The sequence below is a fragment of the Bos taurus genome, chromosome 8, assembly GCF_002263795.3.
Source record: "Bos taurus isolate L1 Dominette 01449 registration number 42190680 breed Hereford chromosome 8, ARS-UCD2.0, whole genome shotgun sequence".
NCBI classification, from domain to species: domain Eukaryota; kingdom Metazoa; phylum Chordata; class Mammalia; order Artiodactyla; family Bovidae; genus Bos; species Bos taurus.
Genome location: NC_037335.1, coordinates 42,365,848 through 42,388,762, shown reverse-complemented (window position 1 = coordinate 42,388,762; position 22,915 = coordinate 42,365,848). Strand labels below are relative to the sequence as shown.

Sequence of the window (22,915 nt, the reverse complement as noted above, 5' to 3'; positions counted from 1 at the left end):
GGGTGTGGGAGCAAGAGAACGAGTACTCAGAGGTGTGATCACAGGACTTTGGGGCAGCCCAGATGTGAGGTGGAGGAGAACTTTATAAACTCCTGGTTCTCTGTCCTGAGTGGTAAGTGGATCTGATGAAATGTATATTTACAGAAATAGGGCTGAAAAAGAAGGTGGCCTGTGGTACCCAGCCCCACATACGCCATCCTAGGAAATCTAAACTCTCTCCATGGCTATTAACAGCCCTTAATGTTGTGATTATGTTGTTAGTATTGACTAGCCCTTAAGGACCAGCCAAGAAGCTCTTTTAGACAATATTTATTTTTAGCAACATTGGCACCAGACATTCAGTATTTCTTTAAATGAGGGAGGGAAGCTGTGACCAGACCTCAGGCTCAAGCAGGACCCTTTTCATTTAATTAGATTACAGAGAAATTGCCATGAAATACAAGCATAACCAAGTGGAGATGCTCAGAGAATTTTAGTTCTGGGTGAAGAAGCTTTCTTCCCTTACTCAGTTTGGGTACTGTGGGCTCACAGACAGGGCTGGCAGTCTGTCTTGTATTTTCCTCTGGAAGAGGGCATGGCAACCCACGCCACTATTCTTGCCTGGAGAATCCCATAGACAGAGGAGCCTGGCAGGCTACAGTCCATGGGTCCATGGGGTCACAAAGAATTGGACACACACAACTGAGCGACTGTGCACTCGTGTACTAGCAGCGCGAGTGAGGAAATCAGAGCCTCAGGTGATGTTCCCGGCAGTGTTTTTTCTCAAGAGTATGGTCCTCACTAGAGGTTCTAGTCCTGAGGCTTCTTGGAGAATTCCCAGTGTGGTTAAAGCCCCTGAGGTGTTTTGCTACAAAGTAGCCAGTTGAACTTCCTTTAACTCAGCATTTCCCGCCCCCTGTCCAGGGAACACTGTTAATGATCCATTAAGCTCATCTTCCATAGGGTACACTTATTGGGAAATGAGGGCTCAGAAGTTGCATTTAGTCCTGAGAGAGTCAGCTCAGGGAAATGTGGATACCAGGACTTAATTTTGCCCTCCTTAAACAGTACTGATACTCTCAGATGTGTACTGGGATATGCAGCTCTTTGCCTCCTGGTGACTTGACACTTATTAATGATGCTCAGCCAATTTTAACCATGTACAGCAGGTGGGCAGCCCACAAATAAACTTGGCCCATCCGCTTTCTGAGGCACAGAAGGCCTCCCCGGGGCTCCGAGCTTCAGCCTCGCCCAGGAGCCCAGGGTCTCTGCCTCTCAAAGCTTCAGGACAACCAGCACAAGCAACCTCTCTCTGAGGCAGGGGAAAAAGCCCCAGCTAGAAACAAGGAAACTGACTTTCTTACAGGGCTGATAAGCTGTCTTCAAAACCACTCTCTGTCTTTTGATTTTAAAATGGATCGTCCTGAAAGAGGACAGTTATTAGGCATAAATGTTCTTATACACCCATAGGAAAAATATCTGCCTCGTTTCTTTAGAATCACACCTCACGTGTCTTCCTTAAGAATTTCCTAAAACGGCCATTAGAGGAAAAAGCACGCTTGGGGTGCTCGCTGCAACACATGGGCACACCCCTTTAACAGAGTGGCATTTGGGATCTGCAGCTCAGGGAGAGAGCCACTGGATTTTGTTTGCCTGCAAAAGCTTTGTGATTTTTGAGCTTGATCACAATTCAGCCAAATGCTTTGAAGCATTTTTTTTTTTTTTTTTTTTAACATTATGAAGTTAGAGACCTGGGGAGAGATCAAAGGACAGAATATTCAGTGGAAGGGAAGGTGGGTTCTTACCTTTGGAAAGTAAGGCTTCCTTCGAGTCACTTCTGAGTCTCCAAGATGAGGTGACAAAAGCTGACCAAGGAAGCAGCATCTCCTTGAGACAGGTGGACAGTTAGAATTCCGTGCCTCCACCTGCTGTGATGAAGCGTTGTGGGAAAGAAAGAGAAGAGGAAACTAGATGGCCAGAGTCAGTATTTCTAAAAAGCCAAGTGACGGATGATAAATCTTCTCAGTCATCTCCTCAAAATGCTTGTCCAAATACACAATAAATAAATAATACTCCAAACCTCATGTCCTGGTCATCACCTTTGCTTTGCTGTAAGTTCAGGGAGAACTTACTTCGTTGTAAGTTCAATGAGAAAATTCTGAAGGAATAGATAGGAACTTTATATAGTAGATTCTGTTAAAATCTACTTTTTTAAAATAAAAAAATTTATGGAATTATTGTTCTATTATTCTATTTATTTGGCTTTATATGGAAGAGTTAAAAGGTGCCAGGTGACGAACTGTGCTGTTTACGGTGACATAAACAATACTTGGTCATATGCCCCTCAGACGACGTTTCTCTGGGAAAAATCAAATTAGATTTTTGACTTATAGCATGCTTTCAAAGAAGGCAACCCAGGAAAGTGTTTGAGGTCTACTTTATTTATGGATGACAGTATGGTTCCAAATCATATTAGATTGTAAATCTTCATTTTGTTGAACAAGAGCACATTATTATTAATGTTTATTTATGCTCTGACATTTCTCCTTCTGGTCCTTAGTTCATGCCTTTTAAAAAACCTAGTTGAATGTGTATTGCATTTACAATTTGATATCCTGTTGGTTTTTTTCCATTGAATGTCATACTGAGCATTTTTCCTGTCTTTTAAGGCACATAATTTAAAACTACATAATTTTAGATTCTAGCATTCCCTCACTTGTTTTTTCCCCTAATTGTTTAGCATATTGGCTGCCTTATTTTAAATAATCCTGTGATGAACATCTTTACATGTACATATGATATACATATGTATATATCTTTATCCATATTTCTGCCTAGAGTAGATTACCAATCACAAAACCATACATCAGAGTATGATTGCATTGAAGACTTGTTAGAGCCTTGGTGCTTTTCTTATTGAGCTGAGCGAGCCCTTTAAGTCTCCTAACTTTGGGGCATGTACCTTGCATAAACCTGGGGTAACCTCATTTTGGTTGATAGGCACATTGTATATCTAGTCCTTAAACAACCCTTGGGGTAATTTTCACAGCTATCCATTCCACTACCAAAAGCTAGTCAGCCCACATCCCATTCTGTTTTGGTATTGCCTCCTATATGCCTCAAGAAGCCGGGAAGTCAGATTCTCAGGCTTGTTGGGAGTTATTGGTATTGTCCGTCAGTACTCAGTAAGATTCAGATGAGAGGCCTCAGCAGAGAATGCAGAGTGCAGGTGCTCTGACCCCTGCTGTATGACTGGCTCAGGTTTCTGGGGGCTTCCCGGATAAGCAGAGTGCTACTCAGATCTAAGTGTATTTTTAAATGGTATTTACTAAACCCTATAGGAATCTGACCCTATAAAAAGACACATGCTTTCACCTACTGCCCTCCAATGCTGACCCAGTTTTTATGGTTTTCTTCTCAAATGATTTCCTATGTTTGACTCCTTTAGGACTCTAATAATTTTCTGTGAAACCTTTCCAACTACAAGGGGGTGTTCTAAATCACGATGAAATTTTCTTATGGAGGCAAGAAAACCATACATTTTTATATTCATTCATTAAATATAAAAAAATATAAACAAAACCTATTTCAGCTTTAGTTGAGATTACTTTTCCAGCAGTATCCATTAGGAATTCTTGTCAGTAGATCAGCTTTGGCAGGTAAAAACACAAATCATGAACCAGCCAAAAAAATGTTTTTAAAAGGACCCTTAACCAATATCATTAAACACATACTAGCCAGCATTTTCGGAGAAGGCGATGGCACCCCACTCCAGTACTCTTGCCTGGAAAATCCCATGGACGGAGGAGCCTGGTAGGCTGCAGTCCATGGAATCGAGAAGAGTTGGACACGACTGAGCGACTTCACTTTCACTTTTCACTTTCATGCATTGGAGAGGGAAATGGCAACCCACTCCAGTGTTCTTGCTTGGAGAATCCCAGGGACGGGAGCCCGGTGGGCTGCCGTCTCTGGGGTCGCACAGAGTCGGACAATACTGAAGCAACTTAGCCGCAGCAGCAGCCAGCATTTTAAAGGAGTAGGTTTCTAAGCTAGTATTACAGCCTTATGCACTCTTCCAGCTTTACCTAAACTGTAATCAGAGGTAGACCTGATATTTATGTGACATTTATAATGTCTGTAATCATCATTTTAAAGTCACAGTAGAAGAGATGTGAAATTCTTGCCATTCTGTTTGTGGAGGTAATGGGAGAAAAACTGGCTCCCAGATGAAGCACAGCAAAGCAAATCTCGTGTGTGCGTGTGTGTGTGTAAGCATGTAAACTCTACATGCAGGACTTGCAAACCGCCATTAGCATAGTGGCATGTAGGGCTTTTCTATCTCATGTACCATGACAGCATAGCCAGGTGTCTCTTTGACCTCTGGAGAGGAAATGTGTTTGCCCACCAGCACCTGCGAACTCTGTTAAATGCAGTGGGTTCCTTTATGTTTGTATTTTAGGTTATTCTACTTCTCCACCCCCTACATCTTATAGGATCACATTTCTTATTCTGTGATAGACTGTTGTATGAAATATGTGGGAAATCAGACCATTTTGGAGGAGGGGGACGGGTATCACTTTTGCCATGGCAAACAGCACACTTGGAAATTATAATTTCTGCTCAAGCCTTAAATGTATAAAATGACATAATGGAAAATGCCTTGGGGGTAGGATAAGAAATGGAACACCTTCTGCAAATCATTGTACAATTAGTCCATTGTTCTGTACTTTAGGGGAAAAAAACTTCCTGGCAGTGAAGAAAAAAAGTATTTGAGAAGGTATATTGAAAAAGCATTTGTTCAGCTTAAGTTTGAGAAAGAAATGCCAAGAATTTAAAACTCTGTCAGGCTGCCTTCTTTTTTTTTTTACCTTTTTAAAAAAACCTTTAATTTAGGGGAAAATAAGTTATCATAACAACATTAGCAAGTGGTCCAGCTACCTCGTGCATTCTATAGGTTATATAAAAGCTGAATGTCCTTCAGGACCACCTGACATTTCCTGCCTGGGGTTGAAATGAGAATTATCCCCTCTGATAAGAGATGGGGGAAGGGTTCTGACTGCACGTAAAGTGTTCCCATGCTCTGTGGAGGAGAGAGAAAACCCAACATACATAGAATTAAGTTCTGAGCAGCAAAGTACCAAGAGTTGTTTAATTGAGGAGAACAGTTTCTTGATCCTGGATGGATCATGGAATATTTGAAGGGAGGAAAGGATAGAGAATGTTCTAGCCATGGAGTGAGAGGTGGGAGACTTGGAATTTGTGATAAAGAGGGGATCGGCTGACGTACTTGGGAGTACGCAGAGAGGCTGTTCTGACCAGAAGAGTCACATTAGCAGGACAGACACGGGGTTTGCAGAGAAGGAGCTGAGGAGGGCTCTGAAAGCCAGACTGAGGGGTTTGAATGGAGATGGTTCTAGTGAAACCACAAGAAGGTTTCCTTAGATGGTGTCCAGGTCTTCCTTCAGCTCTGGTCCTTGGTTCTTCGGAGGTGTTGGGGGTGGGGGGAGGATAAACAAAGTGAGATAGGAATATTAAGCCACATGAGCCTTTGTTTTTGAAACCAAGTAAATTTATGTCATTTTACAGGTATTGGTCCTGAGTTTCAGGACATTCAGCTGTCTCTTTTATTGAGCATAGATAACTCTGGACTTGTCTCCTTCATAGGTTCTAGAATATGTCTTGGGACCAGGACATCAGATCGAGATTGTTTGAGCCATTCTGTCCCTGATGAAAAGAGCTTTACCACACCCTCAGTGCAAACTGCTTCTTTCCTACTTCTCTAGTAGCACAGATGAAATTGAGAGGATGTCCATCACAGGTGTACACAGCAAAGATATACTTGTAATCCGTCAATAGAAAAATGACACCATCTGTTGGCAATGTAGAAAATGACACTGAAGATGTCACTGAGGGTCAGGTGTTAAATCCAAAATTACAGAGAGGTCTGACTGTTGCTAGGGTATAAAGAATGCCAATTGTAAACAGAAAAATGAATATCTATAAGTTCCTGTATTGCCTTTCAGATATTCATTAACAGACTGGTGAAATGTTTGTGTATTTAAGTCTCAGAACGGGAGAAAGAAAAACAGACCAGAGATTGTGGCCCTGTGTCAAAGGTGACAGCAAATGAAATGGCTTTTTTCATATTCTATATGGTATAATACATGGTGGTACCGTCACATTTCTCAACCTCAAATGGGAGGTAGGGGTGGCTGAGGGCAAGAGAACACCTTGGTTCTTGCCACAGTAATCTTTAAAATCCAGCTTCCTATCAAAGTCCAGTCTTCTTATACCTCGTGGGTTAGCCCCTGGTTTTAGTATTCATGAGGCCTGTATATGCATTAAAAAATAAAACTAAATACTGACCCAGTATCACAGAAAAACTCACCCATTCCTTTGACAGGATTTTCGGTTAATTTATGCAGGCCCCTTTGCACTTCAGCATTTTCCCCACTGGTTGCTAGGCAACCATTTGAGTTACTGCGCATGCCTTTTTTATGATAACTGTCATTATGATTATTTTTTAATTATACGACTGGGACTATAGATTAAAACAGCATATTGTCACTCATTCTCTGCTGCTGCTTCTAGCATTATCACTCACTCCTAGGATTACCTTCCAAAATTTACATGGCAGTGATTTATTTTTATTTTTTACATGTATTTCTGGCTTCACAAAAGAAGTGGAGATGGCATTGTAAGGGAAGTGAGATTTTTGTGAAAAATGACTATACCATATCTCCCAAGCTGTTATTGATCTAGATAGGCTCAGTCAGAAAATAGGATCCTGAGCCTCAATTATATCTTGTTCCTTTGATTGTGTCTGCTTCTAACATTAAGTAATGTTAAATGCTTATATTGTATTATGGTCTGTTTCTCAAAATTACAAAATGTGCAGATTTGTTGCTATTAAATGTGCTTTCAAATAAAGCTACCATGAATTGAGGGGGTCGGGGGGAGGGTACAGCACTGATCCCAGGCGCATGAGGCAGCCACACTTGCTAAACATGTTTGTTCTTTTCTGCACAAATTACTTCATACACACAAAATGGAGTTAGGCAAGATGAAGGGGTTCCTCCGGCAAATAATAATAAAGGTACGTGTGGTTCACAGTGTGTAAAAATGCTCTCAAAGGAATAAGACTGCAAAGATAAGACAGCCCTAGTTCATACAAAAGCTTTTCATGTGAATTTCCAGAGTATGTTCTCACATACTATTTTCTGAATATACAGTGAATGTGAAAACAAAGGGGTATGGAAAGAAAGTCCGTGTATTTATTTTTTTTATAACCAATTCAATTATTACTCATTTAGAAATGGAATTTTTGGTGGAATGGGATATTTTAAATATTTGTATCAAACTGAAGAGATTCACTCTGTGGACTTCCCATATGTATATGACAGAAGTGGAGACCTACTGGTATTTTTGTGTGATTTTGAAGTTAGCACCAGGGACTAATCTCTCATAGCGTTAGTTGTAGGATTTTCTTTGCTCTAAAGAGCCCCATGTTTCTATGCATGGGATGCCCTTTGCTTTCTTGACATTTTCTGAAAGAGAACACAAGTTTGTCTCAGCAGTGCGTGATCTGTTATGGTTCTGTGTGTTTCCCCCACCCTACAGTTCAGGGCGACAGCTCAGTGAAGTCTTCATTCAGTTACCTTCAAGAAAAGAATTACCAGAATATTATGAATTAATTAGGAAACCGGTGGATTTCAAAAAAATAAAGGTACATCTTTTGTTTACAAACTTTTATTCCTTAAATAAAATAGAGATGTAAATAGGTTGAAAAAATCATAATTATTAGGACCTGACAGTGGTGACCTATCTTACTGCCACTGACACCCACCAGGGCTCGGCACTAAAAAGGTCAGGATGTTCCTGTGCCTTTAGATGTACGTTATTTAATCATCGTATTGAGGGTTCATAGTGATTACACTGCATTTTATTTAAGAAGTCTCAGATTGCTCCCATGACCCCAGAGCTCTTACAGGCTCCCGTCACATGCTCCTCACTGCCCCTTGGAAGCAGGGTGGTCTCTGTGGATGGCGCCCCCTGGGGTTGTGTAGCCCCACCTCTCTGGCAAGACTGTCTACTGGGAAGACAAAGGGGAGATCAGGCTTTGCTAACTAAGTATTGATTGTTGTATTTTTACCTCCACCCTCCCCCACCCCTGCGCCACCACCGCCCCCCCCGCCCCCCCTCCACCCCCGACTCTGTTTTATCCAAAATTTCCATCAGGAAAGAATTCGTAATCATAAGTACCGGAGCCTGGGTGACCTGGAGAAAGACGTCATGCTCCTCTGTCACAATGCTCAGACATTCAACTTGGAGGGATCCCAGGTGAGACACGTTTAACCTTAAACATGCCTGTGTTGTTTTCAGCAAAATATTTTCTATCCTGGCAGAAGAAAAGGAAAAATAAAAGCCGATCTTTCCATGTTACTTACCTATGTAAGTCAGTCGAGGCTTTGGCATTTTTACATTAATGCCAGCTCCTTTGTACCGTATCCCTGCTAGTTCCTACTTGTGCTTCCCTTTTAAGGCCTGGCTTTTAACCAGAGGAGGAATTTAAGTTCATAATATAATGCCTAAAAGCTAGAGGTACAATCTCTGCTTTTATAGAAATGGTGTATTTGGTTATATTTACCTTGGGTTTTCTGATTGTAACTTTGCCTCGGGAGCTGAAACTGTTATTTTCTTTTAAAACAAAAATTATATAGCAAAAACAACCATCACCTCTAATTGTTACAAAAATGCTTTTTTATCAGGTCAGCTGCAATTCTCTTTACTTTCTTTCTCTGCAGTTAGTGGGTATAAGAGTCTGTAAGTAATTCTATTAAAATAAGTAGGTGGAGGACACTCTGGCTTTAATTACACCTCAATTCCACTCACCTTTTGTAGGAACTCTCCTTTTCCCATCTATGCTCTCATACTCAGGAAGCAGAAAGAACATGAAGGCAGGCCAGTGTGTCTGCCAACCAATGCAGTGTTAAACCACCATCAAATTCCTTAGGCCTCTTTCCTGATCGGGCTTTTTAATCTTCATGTCAGTTCTAGTCACTAAATTGGAGAATGTGGGCCTCCTCAGAATGTGCCTTGAACAGACTATATACCTTTCCAGTTAATGGGACTTAATATTAGTGTTATTTTGACCAAAACAACAGGTCTTGAAAGCAAGCCTTCGTCAAAGAAATTGAAGGTGAAAACTAGGACACGGTTAAGTCCGAGGCTCAGTACGGAAGGGTTTTGTGAATGCCTGCTTACGGTTTGTGGGTAGACTGGAGCTTCTTCACAGGACTGTGGCTGCATCGTGATATTCACCCTGACCCACCACCCCCCGTTTGCCACACTGCCTCACCCCTGACCTGGGGTGATAAATGGCCTCTCAACTGGCTTCCCTCCCAGACCCACCGGGATGTTGGTTTATCTTTCTCTAAGCACCTTCTTATTCTGTCCACTGCCCACCAAGCTTTGAGCTTCCCCACGTACTATTAAAATGTAGAATGAATTTAATCATCATAGTCTGCTTTCTGAGGTTATATCCTCACTCCTTGCTGTTCCTCAACCTAAACAGTTCATAGTCCAATAAGACAGGTCCCGTAAACACCCACTTCCCCAGATACACATGCAGTTGTAGGAAAGAATATAAATACAGAGTTGCTGGATAGTAACATCTTGCATAACAGCCATCCCATGTCATAACCAGGAAATTGATGATGGCTCCACTCCAGACACATCTTTGTGATTCTTGCCCCCTCATCTTTTCCTTTGCTCCCCTTTCCTAAAAACCCCTCTTTCTGACCCCTGATAGGATCATCCTCACCTTTAAGATCCAGCTAAACTATAGTGTCTCTGGCGAAATTCTGCCCCAGTGGCCCCATCCCAGTGTTTCTTTACCATTTTTAAGTGTACAGCTCAGCAGCATGAAGGGTATTTTCATTGTTGTGCAATAGATCTCCAGAACTTTTTCACCTTGTAAAAGTGAAACTCTGTAATCTTTCCACCAAACACTGTTCTACCTTCTCTTTCTATGAATTTGACTATTCTAGACAGCTCATAAGGGATCACACAGTATTTGTCTGTCTGTGAGTGGCTTATTATTTCACCTAGCATCGTGTCCTCAAAGTTCATCCATGTCGTATAGCATGTAACAGGACTTCTTTCCTTTTTAAGGCTGAGTGATATTCCACCATATGGATACCTCATTTTGTTTATCCATACCTCTATGGATGAAATGTGGTCTGCTTCTACCTCTCGGCTACTGTGAACAGTGCTATTGTAAACAGGGGTGTGTATGCATCTCTTCGGGACTCTGCTTTCAGTTCCTTTGGGTATATATCTGGAATGGGCTTGCTGGATCATATGGTACTTCTGTTCTGTTTTTTGAGGAAAAGGGCCATTTTTGAACTTTAGAGTTCTCTCAGCAACCGCACAGGGCTGTGCTCACATATGTGCATACACTAGAAATAAAGCATTTATTGCAATACTGTTGGCTGGCACAGATAAAGTCAGTAATAAATAATGGTTTTCCATTTTTGTTAGGAGAATTGCACCTTTAAAAAAAAAGTTGCTATACCACAGTACGTGATGGAACAATTTAAGAAATACAGTTTGATTTATTTTTTCCTTCTAGATTTATTGAGATTTTAGTGACCTAAGGCACTGTGTAAGTTTATAGTGTACAGTATAATTTTACTTACATAAATCATGAAATGATTGCCACAGTAAGTTTAGTGAATATCCATCATCTCATATAGATATAAAATCAAAGAAATAGAAAAAAATATTTTTCTTTGTAATGAGAACTTAGATTTACTTTCTTAACAACATTCATATAAAATGTACAGCAGTATTGATTATATTTACCATATAGTACCTTACATCCCTGTAACTATTTGTCTTATAACTAGATGTTTGTATCTTTTGACTGCTGCTGCTAAGTCACTTCAGTTGTGTCCGCCTCTGTGCGACCCCATAGATGGCAGCCCACCAGGCTCCCCCGTGCCTGGGATTCTCCAGGCAAGAACACTGGAGTGGGTTGCCATTTCCTTCTCCAATGCAGGAAAGTGAAAAGTGAAAGGGAAGTCGCTCAGTTGTGTCCGACTCTTGGCGACCCCATGGTCTGCAGCCCACCAGGCTTCTCCGTCCATGGGATTCTCCAGGCAAGAGTACTGGAGTGGGGTGCCATTTGCTTCTCCAATCTTTTGACTACCTTCATCCAATTCTATCTTCCCCTACCCCTGCCTCTGGTAACCACAAATTCGATCTCTTAAGAAATAACATTTTTTTAAACACTAGTCTTGCTGTCAAAAATGAGAGGACATTTTTGCTGTCTTCTAGTCTTGCTGTCAAAAATGAGAAGCCCACCCTTCCCTCTCAAGCATGTGCGCACACACACAGATGCTGAAATTAGTTCAGCTGTATGTGGACTTTTCCAATAAGAATCTCTCTGTAGATCTGAGTTTGGTGTTTTCCTGTTGGGTGTCAGAGGTGTGGGCACAGGGAAGAAAAGAGCACGCTGCATTTGTGAATTTCAGGCCCTCAGATTGGGGTTTTTAACGGTTGCTATTTTGACCCCTTAGATCTATGAAGACTCCATCGTCTTACAGTCAGTGTTTAAAAGCGCTCGGCAGAAAATTGCCAAAGAGGAAGAGAGTGAGGATGAAAGCAATGAAGAGGAGGAAGAGGAAGATGAAGAAGAGTCGGAGTCAGAGGGTGAGTCCACGTGGTGTCTCCACTTCCTTGGGCCCTGGCCACCTGCGTCGTTTCTCACAGGGCAGATGTGAGAGTCAGGCAGATCTGGATTTAGGCCTTGGTCTTCTGTGGCCTTTCTGGGCAACCCTGGCAGTGGACTTAACCTTGCTGGAGCTCAGCGTCCGCCTGTGTAAAACTGAGCTTCTAGATACACCTCCAACCATGCAAGAGCGTAGCACGTGGCCAGGCTCACAGCACACACTGAATGTTGCCTTTGGAAATCAGTGTAATAGACATTTTCTACCAGCGCGGCTGCTAATACCACCTTGCTGTTACCCAGCACGGTGGGTCTCTAATCTGGGTGGCTGCTGGGCTCCACCCCTGAGTTTCTGACTCGGTTGCCTGCGGTGGGGTCTGGGAGGCTCGTGTCTCCACTGGGTGCTCGGGGGGTGCATCCAGCACTGCACTTTGAGAATCACCACCTTGACACTCAGACTGTGGTGCATTTTGTCCTTCGTGGATCAGATACTGATCCTGTCTTCTAAGTTTTGATATTTTATTCATCATGGGGTTTTTTTGGCCATGAATTTTGAGCTTTTAAAACATCGCATCGACTGGTATTTATCTTGGTTACTGAATCTTGGAGCCCTCTCAAGTTTTTCACCCAAGGCAAGAATCTCCCTAGTCTTAATCTAGTGCCAGCCTGGATGGGTAACCATATTATTTCAAAGGTTAAGGCTGCCTTGAAAACATCTAAAATTTCTTCTTACCTAATTATGTTTTCACCCCATACTTCCTCTCAAAGTAATTATAGTCTTCTAGATAAAACAGTATAGGTATGCTTTAAAATTTTTTTATTAGATACATGCTTAGTACAGACAACTTGGAAAATATTTTTAAGAAAAGAAAATTGGTAAAATTCCATCACCCGATATACATTTAACTCCAGTTGCCTTCCAGTTTTTTTCTACACACAAATATTTATAGAAGAATCACACACTGTTTTGTAGCATGGTTTTTCTATTAGGAACATTTTCCCACAGCAAAGAGGTTTTTATACAGCCATATATACGAACACCCATTAATGAATGTACCAACAGGGAGTAATCTCACTCTGAATAATGCTGTCTGAACATTCTTACCCATAAATCACCGCACACATTTTAAAAACACATCTGATGCCTACGTATTGCCACAGAGAATGGAGCTGACATCTTTGTCAGCAGAGCACTTAAGTGTTTCCCCACACCTGCATCTGCTCTCGGGATTATTCTCTTTAGTGATTCTGCCCCTTAAGTACTAGTTTCACCTTTTTCGGTTTCGTCTGGTTACTCCCTAGTTTTTATATCCTAGTGTTTGATGAGTAAGTCGACATAATTTTTTCTAGCTAAACAGTTCCGAATTTTAGAGCGAGATTGCTAATCTGTTTTCAAATAGCTCCCTTCGTATCCCAGCTATCAGTTGACTTTTTCCCTAACCTCTCCTGAGACTTAGTGTATTAACTTTCTATGGCAACTCTAACAAATGACCGCAAACAAGCCTCAGTACAACTTACACTTACTGTCTCACTTCTGTAGGTCACAAGTTTGCTGGGGGTCTCTCTGGGCCAAAATCGAGGTGTTAGCAGCCTGCGTTCCTTTGTGGGGGTTCCAGGGGAGAATCCATCTCGTGTCTCCTTCTCATGTTGCATCTCTTTGACCCTCTCTTCTGCCTCCTCTTCATCCACAGTCTTTTTGTTGTTGAGGTATAACGTATATATTAGGTTCAAATATACAGCATAATGATGCCATATTTGTGTATATTTTGAAATGATCACAGTAAATCTCCTTGACATCCATCACCACATAATTAGAAAAAAAATTTTTTTTTCGTGACAGGAACTTTGAAGATGTACTCTTAGCACATTTCAGATATGCAGTACAATATTCACTGTACTCACCCTGCTTACCTTAAACCCCATGACTTATTTATAACTGGAGAGGTATACCTTTTGATTCCCTTCACCCATTTCCCACCCCATCTCTGCGACCACCATATCTGTTTAGTTTTTAATCTCACATATAAGTGAAATTGTACAGTATCTTTTGCTCTCTGATTTATTGCATTTAGCATATTGCCCTCGTGGTGCATCCATGCTGTCACAAATGTCCATTTTTAAAACACTTTATTTCATATTGCAGTATAGTTGACTTGCAGTGCTGTGCTAGCTTCAGCTGCACGGAAAAGTGATTCAGTTGTACACAGACGTGCATCCATTCTTTTTCAGATTCTTTCCCCACATAGGTTATTACCCAGTTCTGCTTAATCTACTGCTAGTCTTCTCAGGGGTTCCCTTGTGCCTAAGTTATTTTTGCTGCTGTTAAGGTTTTTTAAGTTTTGACATTCTAATTACCATATGTGTCAGTGGGCGTCTCTTTGGGTTTTCCCTTATTTAGGAATCCCTGGATCTGGACCAGCTGTGGGTCACTGCACCAGGGGTCGGGTTTGCTGTGAGATTATGTCTCAGCCTCTTTGCTCCTCTTACCTGCCTCATTTGCCCGGTGTGGAGGTGTCCCTCGGCCAGTTTCTGCATCTTTTTCAGAGGCAGTTGTCCCATTTGTAGCTTATATTCACTGTGTCTGTGGGAGGAGGCGAGTTCAGCCTCTTCCTGTGTCATCATCTTGAACTGGGAGCTTCCTCTTCTTCCACTTTGAAGGACCTGTGATTAGACTGAGCCTACCTGGTTGGTCTAGGATAATCTCCCCATCCCAAGGGATTACGGTATGCTCCCTGCTGCAGTGCAAAGTGAATGTATTGACAGGGTCTGAGGATTAGGACAGGGACATCTCTGGGAGGCATCATCATTCTGCCTACCACCCTGGTTAATTAGAACTTGTCACAGGTCTATGTGGTGGTAGCGTAGAGCCTTAGAATGCTGTTTAAAGGGCCCGTCTGCTTAAAGGGCCAGTTTGTTAGCCTAGTAGCCTGTGGCAGCCTTTTAGGTGGGTTTTGTGGAGGAACACAATCCACTGACTCACGACCCTGATGGCTTTCCAGTGCCCACCACTCCTGTAAGTATTTAGATTGTGTTCTTGAGCATGTACTTTCTCGCCTTTGCTGCCCGTCTTCTGCCTTTTCCTGACTTCCATGGATTTCCTGTACTCCTGTGTCAGGAAGAACTACACCTGTATAGGGAAAGGTAGTACACTTTTTCTTTCCAAATTACTATTTTTTAAATTAAAGGCCTTCACATCTTACACACATTTCCATTAATAGGCAGACCTTCTCATGCCCAGTCTCTTCTTGTCCTAAATGACTCTACCCAAAGCAACGTGTCCCTGCCTTATAGCTCATTAAGCGGCAGACATGTGGGTATGGTAGATGGAAGAAGCCTGGACTAGAAATACTGTTTTGTGCACTAGGATTTGCCAGCTTCTGCCCTATTTGGGATGGGGGGAGGGCATATGTTGTCCCTACCCTTCAGAACAGCTGTGTCTCATCCTTTTTGTCAGCCTACATGTCCATGGAAGACTTAATCTCTGGAAATGTTCAGTGGGTCTCTCCCCCTTCATAGGAGTCTGAAAAGTTCTCATCTCTGAGATTCCCTCCAGAGCTGATTGCCTCCATGACAATTATGTATTTCTAGGGTCTCAAGACACCACCAGACATGATATTCCAACAAAACGAGTTTGAATGAGAGACATTCATTCTCAGTCACCTCATCATCCATTCCTGAAAATGCTGTTCTAGGGACACCTGTCCCAGAACATTGCTGGATGACAGATTTTCTGTGTACCTTGGGGTGTATACCTGTAATTGTGGTATAACACTTTGACCTCTTTCTTCCAAATGTTTTTATTTCTATCCTCAGAACAGTTCTGTGAAAGTGGAAATGGGTGCCATCTTTCTGTATGTGTGTATACTTGTATTCTTTATATTCTCTGTATACAGAATTATATGGAATTTTATGTCATCTATAGAGATTCATACACACAGGGATGAATATATTTGCAAATAGGGATGTATACTACTTTTTCTGGAAATAATCACCAGAAAGAAAACAGTAGGAAGAGAGACTAGAGAAGAGAAAAAAGCTTTCAAATTCATTTGTTTGTTTTTACTTTCCATTTTGTACCTTGCTGTGCTGTTAACTTTTTAAGTCAAATGGAGTTATTTAAACAGTAAAATCATTGGTTTTTTTTAAAAAACCCTTTTACACTTACGTACATTTTTTAATGTCAAAGTTCTCTTTTAAAAAATGCCCATACCCCTCCATGCAGTCAGTAAGGCAGCTTTCACCATCCTGGTTATTAGGAAGATCCCTGTTCAGCCATCAAGAGACCTGGAAAATGACCCAGCGCAGCTTCCTTCTGGGACCCCATTCCATCTAGTTGCATGTTTAGGGTGACTATGTAACTTATCATGCAAACCAAGACACATTTGCAAATGAAAGAGTGCTAAGTATAATTGGATCAGCCACTGGAGAACAGGCATGAGTCAAGGACATTCTGGGCACTCTGTCATCTGTAGGCTGGGATCATTTTACTACTTGTGAAAAGATTCCCCTGTGATTCCTCATTGCTGTCCGTTTGGTTTCATTGTAGCGAAATCTGTTAAGGTGAAAATCAAGCTCAATAAAAAGGATGAGAAAGGCCGGGACAAAGGAAAAGGCAAGAAAAGGCCAAACCGAGGAAAAGCCAAGCCCGTGGTGAGCGATTTTGACAGCGATGAAGAGCAAGATGAAAATGTAAGTACGGCTGTCTTCGCTGAAGTTGGGAAGCCCTCCCCACTTCTGTTTCCCTCTCGTACGCCCATGCCCCTTCCACCCTCTATGCTTTATTACTCAGAATTGAAAATGTAAAGATTTGGTGAGATTTCATTATTGAGGGTTGTGAACTGAGCTGCGTCATTTATAACAAAGAATTTGGGGCTTTGTTTATTGTCTTCAAAAATGAAAAACTGCTAAATCAAGTTCCCTCTTTCCCTTTATCTTCCCAGTGCCTACTTACAAATAGAGTTTTCTGCGTGGCCGGTTAATATTTTATAGCCATACCACCCAGCATACCTAGTATATAGTGGTATACGGAGGAAATAACCATTACATGAGAGGCTGAGAAAAAGTGATAGGATGTCAGAGTTTTGGATCTGAGTTGCTACTTCAGGTGCCATACAAAGAACTCAGATGAATTTTACATACCTAGAGGTGTTATTTTTAAAATTTGAAAAATTCAGGGTGCATTGATGGAGCCAGGTCCTGACATAAGGACCATCTCATATGGTACCATACTTAATGCTTATAATAATCCTAAGATACATGTCAATCTCACCTTACTACAGAAATCAGTGCTTATCTATGTTATGTGTGTTTTACTGCAGGTCATGTAAGTAAACAGCAGAGGCTGATTTCAGACCCAAAGAGGATAGCTCAGTCTGGGGTGCTGCCCTTGACTCTGTGGGCAGCCCAGGTAGCTTCTAATACAGTGCCTTCTGAAGGGCTCTCCATTTCATTCACTTTCCAGAGGACTTCCAAGTTCCCTACCAGCAATCCCCTTCTTTTGCTTTCTGGAAAGTTAATTTTCCATGTTCAAATGTATGCTAGTTTGATTTTCCTTCAACATATTTGCCATTGAGGTCTGTTGAGAAAAGTTTAGCATTCTTATCCCACCCCACCCAGCCTGAACCCTTGACACAAGCATTTTCAAATACATTTAAAATCCTAAAATCAAAGGCACAGTACTTTATTCTCCCTTGCAATGTGTGCATGCTCAGTCATGTCTGACTCTTTGCAACCCCATGGACTGTAGCCTGCTCTCCATGGGATTTTCCAGGCAAGAATACTGCAGCGGGTTGCCACTCCCTCCTCCAAGAGATCATCCCGACCCAGTGACTGAACCCACATCTCTTGCAGTGGTAGGTGGATTCTTTACCACTGCACCACCTGGGAAGCCCATGGATTTTTCTAACAATAGTGCTCAAAATAGAAACCACTAGCCATGAGCTTCCCCGGTGGTCCAGCGGTTGGGAGTCTGCCTGCCAATGCAGGAGACACAGGTTCAGTCCCTGCTCCGGGAGGACTCTACATGCCACGGTCCAGCTAAGCCCACGTGCCACAACTGCTGGGCCCGCACTCTAGAGCCGCAGCTAGAGAAAGCCCTCGCACAGCAACAAAGATCCAGCAGAGCCATAAAGAAACCATAGGCCTTGAACTTTTCATACCCAACTGCAAGAGAGCACAGCTCTGCCACAGACGGCTGGCACTGCTTTGGGGTTTCCAAGTAGGAGCTCCCCTTTTCAGCACAGAGCCTGTTGATGCCTCTTTACTAGCAGGGTTAACTGTTTCCACAGTGTCATTTCTTTTCCACATTGCCTCTCCATGGCTTATTGTCTTTCTGTCCTACATTTACTTTTAGGAACAATCTGAAGCCAGTGGGACTGATGATGAGTGATCACTACGGACATTTTTTTCTTGGAAGAATGGAACTCCTTCTTCCCCTCTCTCGTCTCTACCCAGTGAGTTCATTTCTCTTATGGGCACTGGGTCGTTTCTATATCATTATCATCTATAAACTAGCTTTAGAATAGTGCCAGACAAACATATGATATCATGGTGTAAAAAAACACACACGCATACACAAACCTTTGTAACATATTGTGACCAAATGGGCCTCAAAGATTAAAACAAACAAAAAAGCTTTTGATGGAAAAAATGTGGGTGGATGGTATATTTCTATGGGTGGGTCTAATTTGGTAACAGTTTGATTGTGCCTGGTTTTATCACCTGTTCAAATGAGAAGATTTTTGTCTTTTTGTAGCACTGATAACCAGGAGAAGCCATTAAAAGCCACTGGTTATTTTATTTTTCATCAGGCAATTTTCAAGGTTTTTATTTGTTTGGTATTGTTTTTTTTTACACTGTGGTACATATAAGCAACTTTAATAGGTGATAAATGTACAGTAGTTAGACTTCACCTACATAGACATTTTTCCATTTTATGCTCTATGATCTAAAAAAAAAAATGCTTTTTGAATTGTATAAGATTTATGTCTACTGTAAACATTGCTTAATTTTTTCGCTCTTGATTTAAAAAAAAGTTTTGTTGAAATCGCTATTGAATATTGCAATCTATATAGTGTAATGGATGGCTTCTTTTGTCAACCTTATCTCCTATGTTACCAACGTGTATCGTCTCCTTCTCCCTAAAGTGTACTTAATCTTTGCTTTCTTTGCACAATGTCTTTGGTTGCAAGTCATAAGCCTGAGGCAAATAAAATTCCAGTAATTTCCAAGAATGTGGTGTTGGTGCTTTCCTAATAAAGATATAACTGAGCTCAACAAACACTGCCTCTGGTTTTTGAGTTCTGGGAGATTAAAACCCTGGTGCCTGAGTAAGCGTCTCCTGCAGAGGGCCAGGCAAGCTCTTTCTACAGTGCAGATGGTAGGAAAAAGAATTCTTCAAGACTAAGAGTATCCCCTAGAATGAACCGGTGTGTTGCAAGGGAGCAGAGTTTATTGCTTGTGTGACTTTAACCTTACATAACAGGACTGATGATGCCATGGACTGAGTCACACTAAGCCCCTGCGCAACCTTTTCTAGTGGTTTAACTTCTATTTACTTACCAGAAAATCCACAGGTACACCTCAGATATACTGCAGGTCCAGTTCTAGATCAACACAGTGAACAGCACAATAGAGTGAGTCCCACGAGTTTTTGGCTTCCCATTGCATGTAAAGTTCAGTTTGCACTATAGTCTTAAGTGTATAACAGCATTGAGTGTGCAATAGCATTATGTCTAAAAAATAACATACATACCTTCTAACCATCATCTGAGGCTTCAGCGAGTCATGGTAGTAATAATCAGATCACAGATCACCACAACACGTATAATAATGAGAAAGCATCAGAACCACTAACACGTGACACAGAAGCATGAAGCGAGCAAACGCTACTGGAAAGTAGTACTAACAGACTTGCTGGAGGCGGGGGTCCCCACAAACCTTCAATTTGCGAAAAACACAGTATCTACAAAGCACAATAAGGCAAAGCGCAGTAAAATGAAGTATGTCTATCTATGGTAATATAGATTTATACCTTGGTATTTAGTAAATCTATATTCATATCAATTTAGAAAGATCAGAAAATTGCTCATTTTCAAAGACTGGTTCAATGAACACCCCATATACCTTTCTACTAGGGTTCATTAATGACTACTCTATCTCATCCCACCCCCTGCCACTTGATTCTTAACCAATGACAAGGACCAGAATGGAAGCATTTTCGCTTGTCTCTAACGCATTAGTTGGTGGAAACTTCATTTCTTAGAAATGTCTAAGGAGAACTATGGGATTCTTACTTTCATAATATGAGGAACTGCCAATGCATCTTTCTTTGAATCTGGAAGGAAATTTGACCCACACAAAATGCAATCCTCCTGCGAAATTCCTGTCTTTCTAAATGTCCACTCAGGTCTGAATTTCCAGTTTAAGCATTGCAGAATGTGTTGGTTTCCCTGCTTGGCTTGTTTAGTTTGCTGACCACGGTAGGACTGCAGACTCCCAGGAAAGAATAAACCACATTAGTTTTTCTTATTGAGATGATTTGCTATTAAAGGCACTACTGTTCTAAAGCCATCCAAACCATTGTCTTTATGGTTTAGGACGTCTATGGGTGAAGGATGTTCTCTGATTTCTCTCCTGCTGTCTTGCTGTGTTGTTCTCCCTGGCTAAAGTAGAAAGGAAAGGCAGAAGGTGGCTCTTAGAACACTAGTGAGCTGGCAGGGAACGTGATCATGCGTGACTAAGAGGCATCTGCACATCCGCCTATTTTTAACCTGGTCACAGCATCCACCTTGTCTGTTTCCAGTAGCTGAGCCCAGGGGTAGGCTTCGTTCTTTCCAAAAGCAAAAGTTTTCCAGGAACAGAAGAAGGAAGCTAAGAGTATCAGGCAATGTACTTGATCTTTTACTAGAATTATTTAATTACAAGAACCCTGGGAAGAAGGCATAGTTCTTATTCCCTTTCTATAAATAAGGATGATGCAAAGGAGAGACTGAAGCTATGGCCAGTGCCCCAAAGCATAATTTGAAAGTTAAGATTTGTTTGCCTCCAAAACCCATCTTCCTTGCAGCTTCCCTACCTCCCCAGTGAGTGAAGCCTGGAACTGATCTTACTGATAAGCTCCAGGTACCCCTTTGTTTGGCAGTTGCTGATATTACCAGGCTTACAAATGAGTCCTGGCTTAAGTGTTTGGTTTCCATGACTGAGAATGGAACTTTCCTCTATCTGGTTTTCTTGGCTCGGCTCCTCCACTACCTTGGTTCTTTCTCTTGGTGACAAGCCACTCCACAAGGGTTAATACCTTGTCCTTTACACCCAGCTGCCATTGGATCCTAAAGGCCCTGAGATCCCGCTGACGTGGATGGCACTAGGGCCCTCCAGGTGATTCTGGTCATGCTCAAATCAAAGGACCACTGCTAAAGCAATCAGATTCTTAATCCCCATTATTTCATTCTTGGGAACAGTATGAGGCCACAGTGGTCCTGATCCTGATTTAGATCACTGGTACAGGCATATACATCCATCACACAACCATCATTCTGGTAAAACCAATATAAATGGGAATAACTGAAAAGTCTGAATATTTTTTCTCTTTCTGACACAGCTTTTCTGTCATATAGGTTACCAGGATGCAAGCTTCAATTGTGCTTAACTTGAACCTCATTCAGACTGATAAACTATAATACTTGGGGGAAATATTTTTGGTCTTCTTAGCAGAAAGCTGGAGACATATTCTCCCCTTATGAATAAATGTAGTTCCCATGAGAATATTATAGTAAGAGTCAATCTCACTCTACAGATACGCTGGAGGAATGGCCTAGTCTATTCCTCTGCTTAAAATTTGCTAAATAAGAGCCACATCAAACCAGATAAAGTAACATTTCTGTCCTTATTCACACATTCTGTCATACAGTACATGAATCGCAGGGTTTCAGTCTCTGTTATACTTGGGGAGAGGTCATCAAACATGAAGCAGCGCAGGGCAAGAACCGACGACTGGTTTGTCTAGAACTGCTAGATCTGTGCCCAAGTGAGCTCTACTCATCACTGGTGTGGTTTAGGACACTGAGCTTATTAACAGAGGGTGGAGTTGACATGTTCCTAGTGACTAAGCCCTTTATGCAAAACAGTATCTGTATTCTGCATCATTTTCAGTAAGAATTTTCCAAAGGGGTTTTCCAAGTTGAAGAAAGCAAGACAACTAAGTCAAGACTATGGAAAAACCAGCATTCCTGTTTATAAACATTGGTTTCTTTTTAAAAATATATATATACTAGAAAGAGGCCTCTGTCATTTTTCAAAGCATATTTTATTGAAGTGTAGTTGATTTACAATGTTGTACTAGTTTCTACTGTACAGCAAAGTGATTCATTCATACACATATATACACACGCTTTTTCATATTTTTCATTATGGTTCATCATAGGATTTTGAATATAGTTCCATGTGCTGTATAGTAGGACTTTGTTATTTATCCATTCAACAGAGGCCTCTTTGTGAACTCAATAACTGCTGTGAAGCAATGCTTACTGTGAGACTATAAACCTTAGAGAGACTGGACTCATAGTGCCCCACCAGAAAAATACACATTTTAAATTGTCTTGTTAAACCTTTAAATTTCTCCTCCAAGATGATAAAATGGACATATGTCCACCACAACGAGTGAAATACAAAGAAAATTAATTTGGAATTCACCCCTACCAGGCAATCAGCTTTAATAGCTTGATGTGATTACTTCTGCCTGTTCTTCCTCACATTAAAACACACACACACAGAAACATACACCGTCAAAGGCCAGCTCCCCAGCTATCACCAGTGTAACCTAGTAATAAGATGAAGTGGAACTCACTGCTTACTGTGGTAAGGGAACCCACTGCCTTAATTGAGCTTTGGTAGTTTGAGAAGGAAAGTCAAGGTTGGATTTTCTTGAAATCTGATTTTGGTTAAGACTGGGTAAAAACTGTGATACACAGTTTAGGACTGTGGAAGGAGTAAGGTAAGGATTTTGAGGGGGCAATCTAAGAGTCTTAGGGCATAGCTATCCATTAACTATGTTGCTTTCTCCTGAAGAGCTGACGTGTCTTATAGGAAGCTCATGTAATAGACAATAATTATTTGCCGGGGCAAGGTTTTCCTGAAAAACTTCAATTATGCTAATGATGACAACGGAATTGTAAAGTCATGTTAATATAGATAGTAAGCTGTGCT

General features: G+C 41.4%; 1 protein-coding gene across 11 annotated transcripts in view; it reads left to right on the top strand.

The window, feature by feature from the left end:
* The window catches only part of SMARCA2 (SWI/SNF related, matrix associated, actin dependent regulator of chromatin, subfamily a, member 2), a 179,665-nt gene extending 160,676 nt beyond the window's left edge, over positions 1-18,989 (top strand). For 9 of the 11 annotated variants that reach the window (XM_015472482.3, XM_005209984.5, XM_059889213.1 and 6 more), the window contains 5 exons: positions 7,600-7,705; positions 8,218-8,319; positions 11,562-11,694; positions 16,257-16,399; positions 18,063-18,989. In XM_015472482.3, the coding sequence (XP_015327968.1) occupies positions 7,600-7,705; positions 8,218-8,319; positions 11,562-11,694; positions 16,257-16,399; positions 18,063-18,098 (520 nt within the window). In that variant the 3' untranslated portion in view covers positions 18,099-18,989. 11 annotated transcript variants of the gene reach the window in all.
* The last annotated feature ends 3,926 nt before the right edge of the window (positions 18,990-22,915 follow it).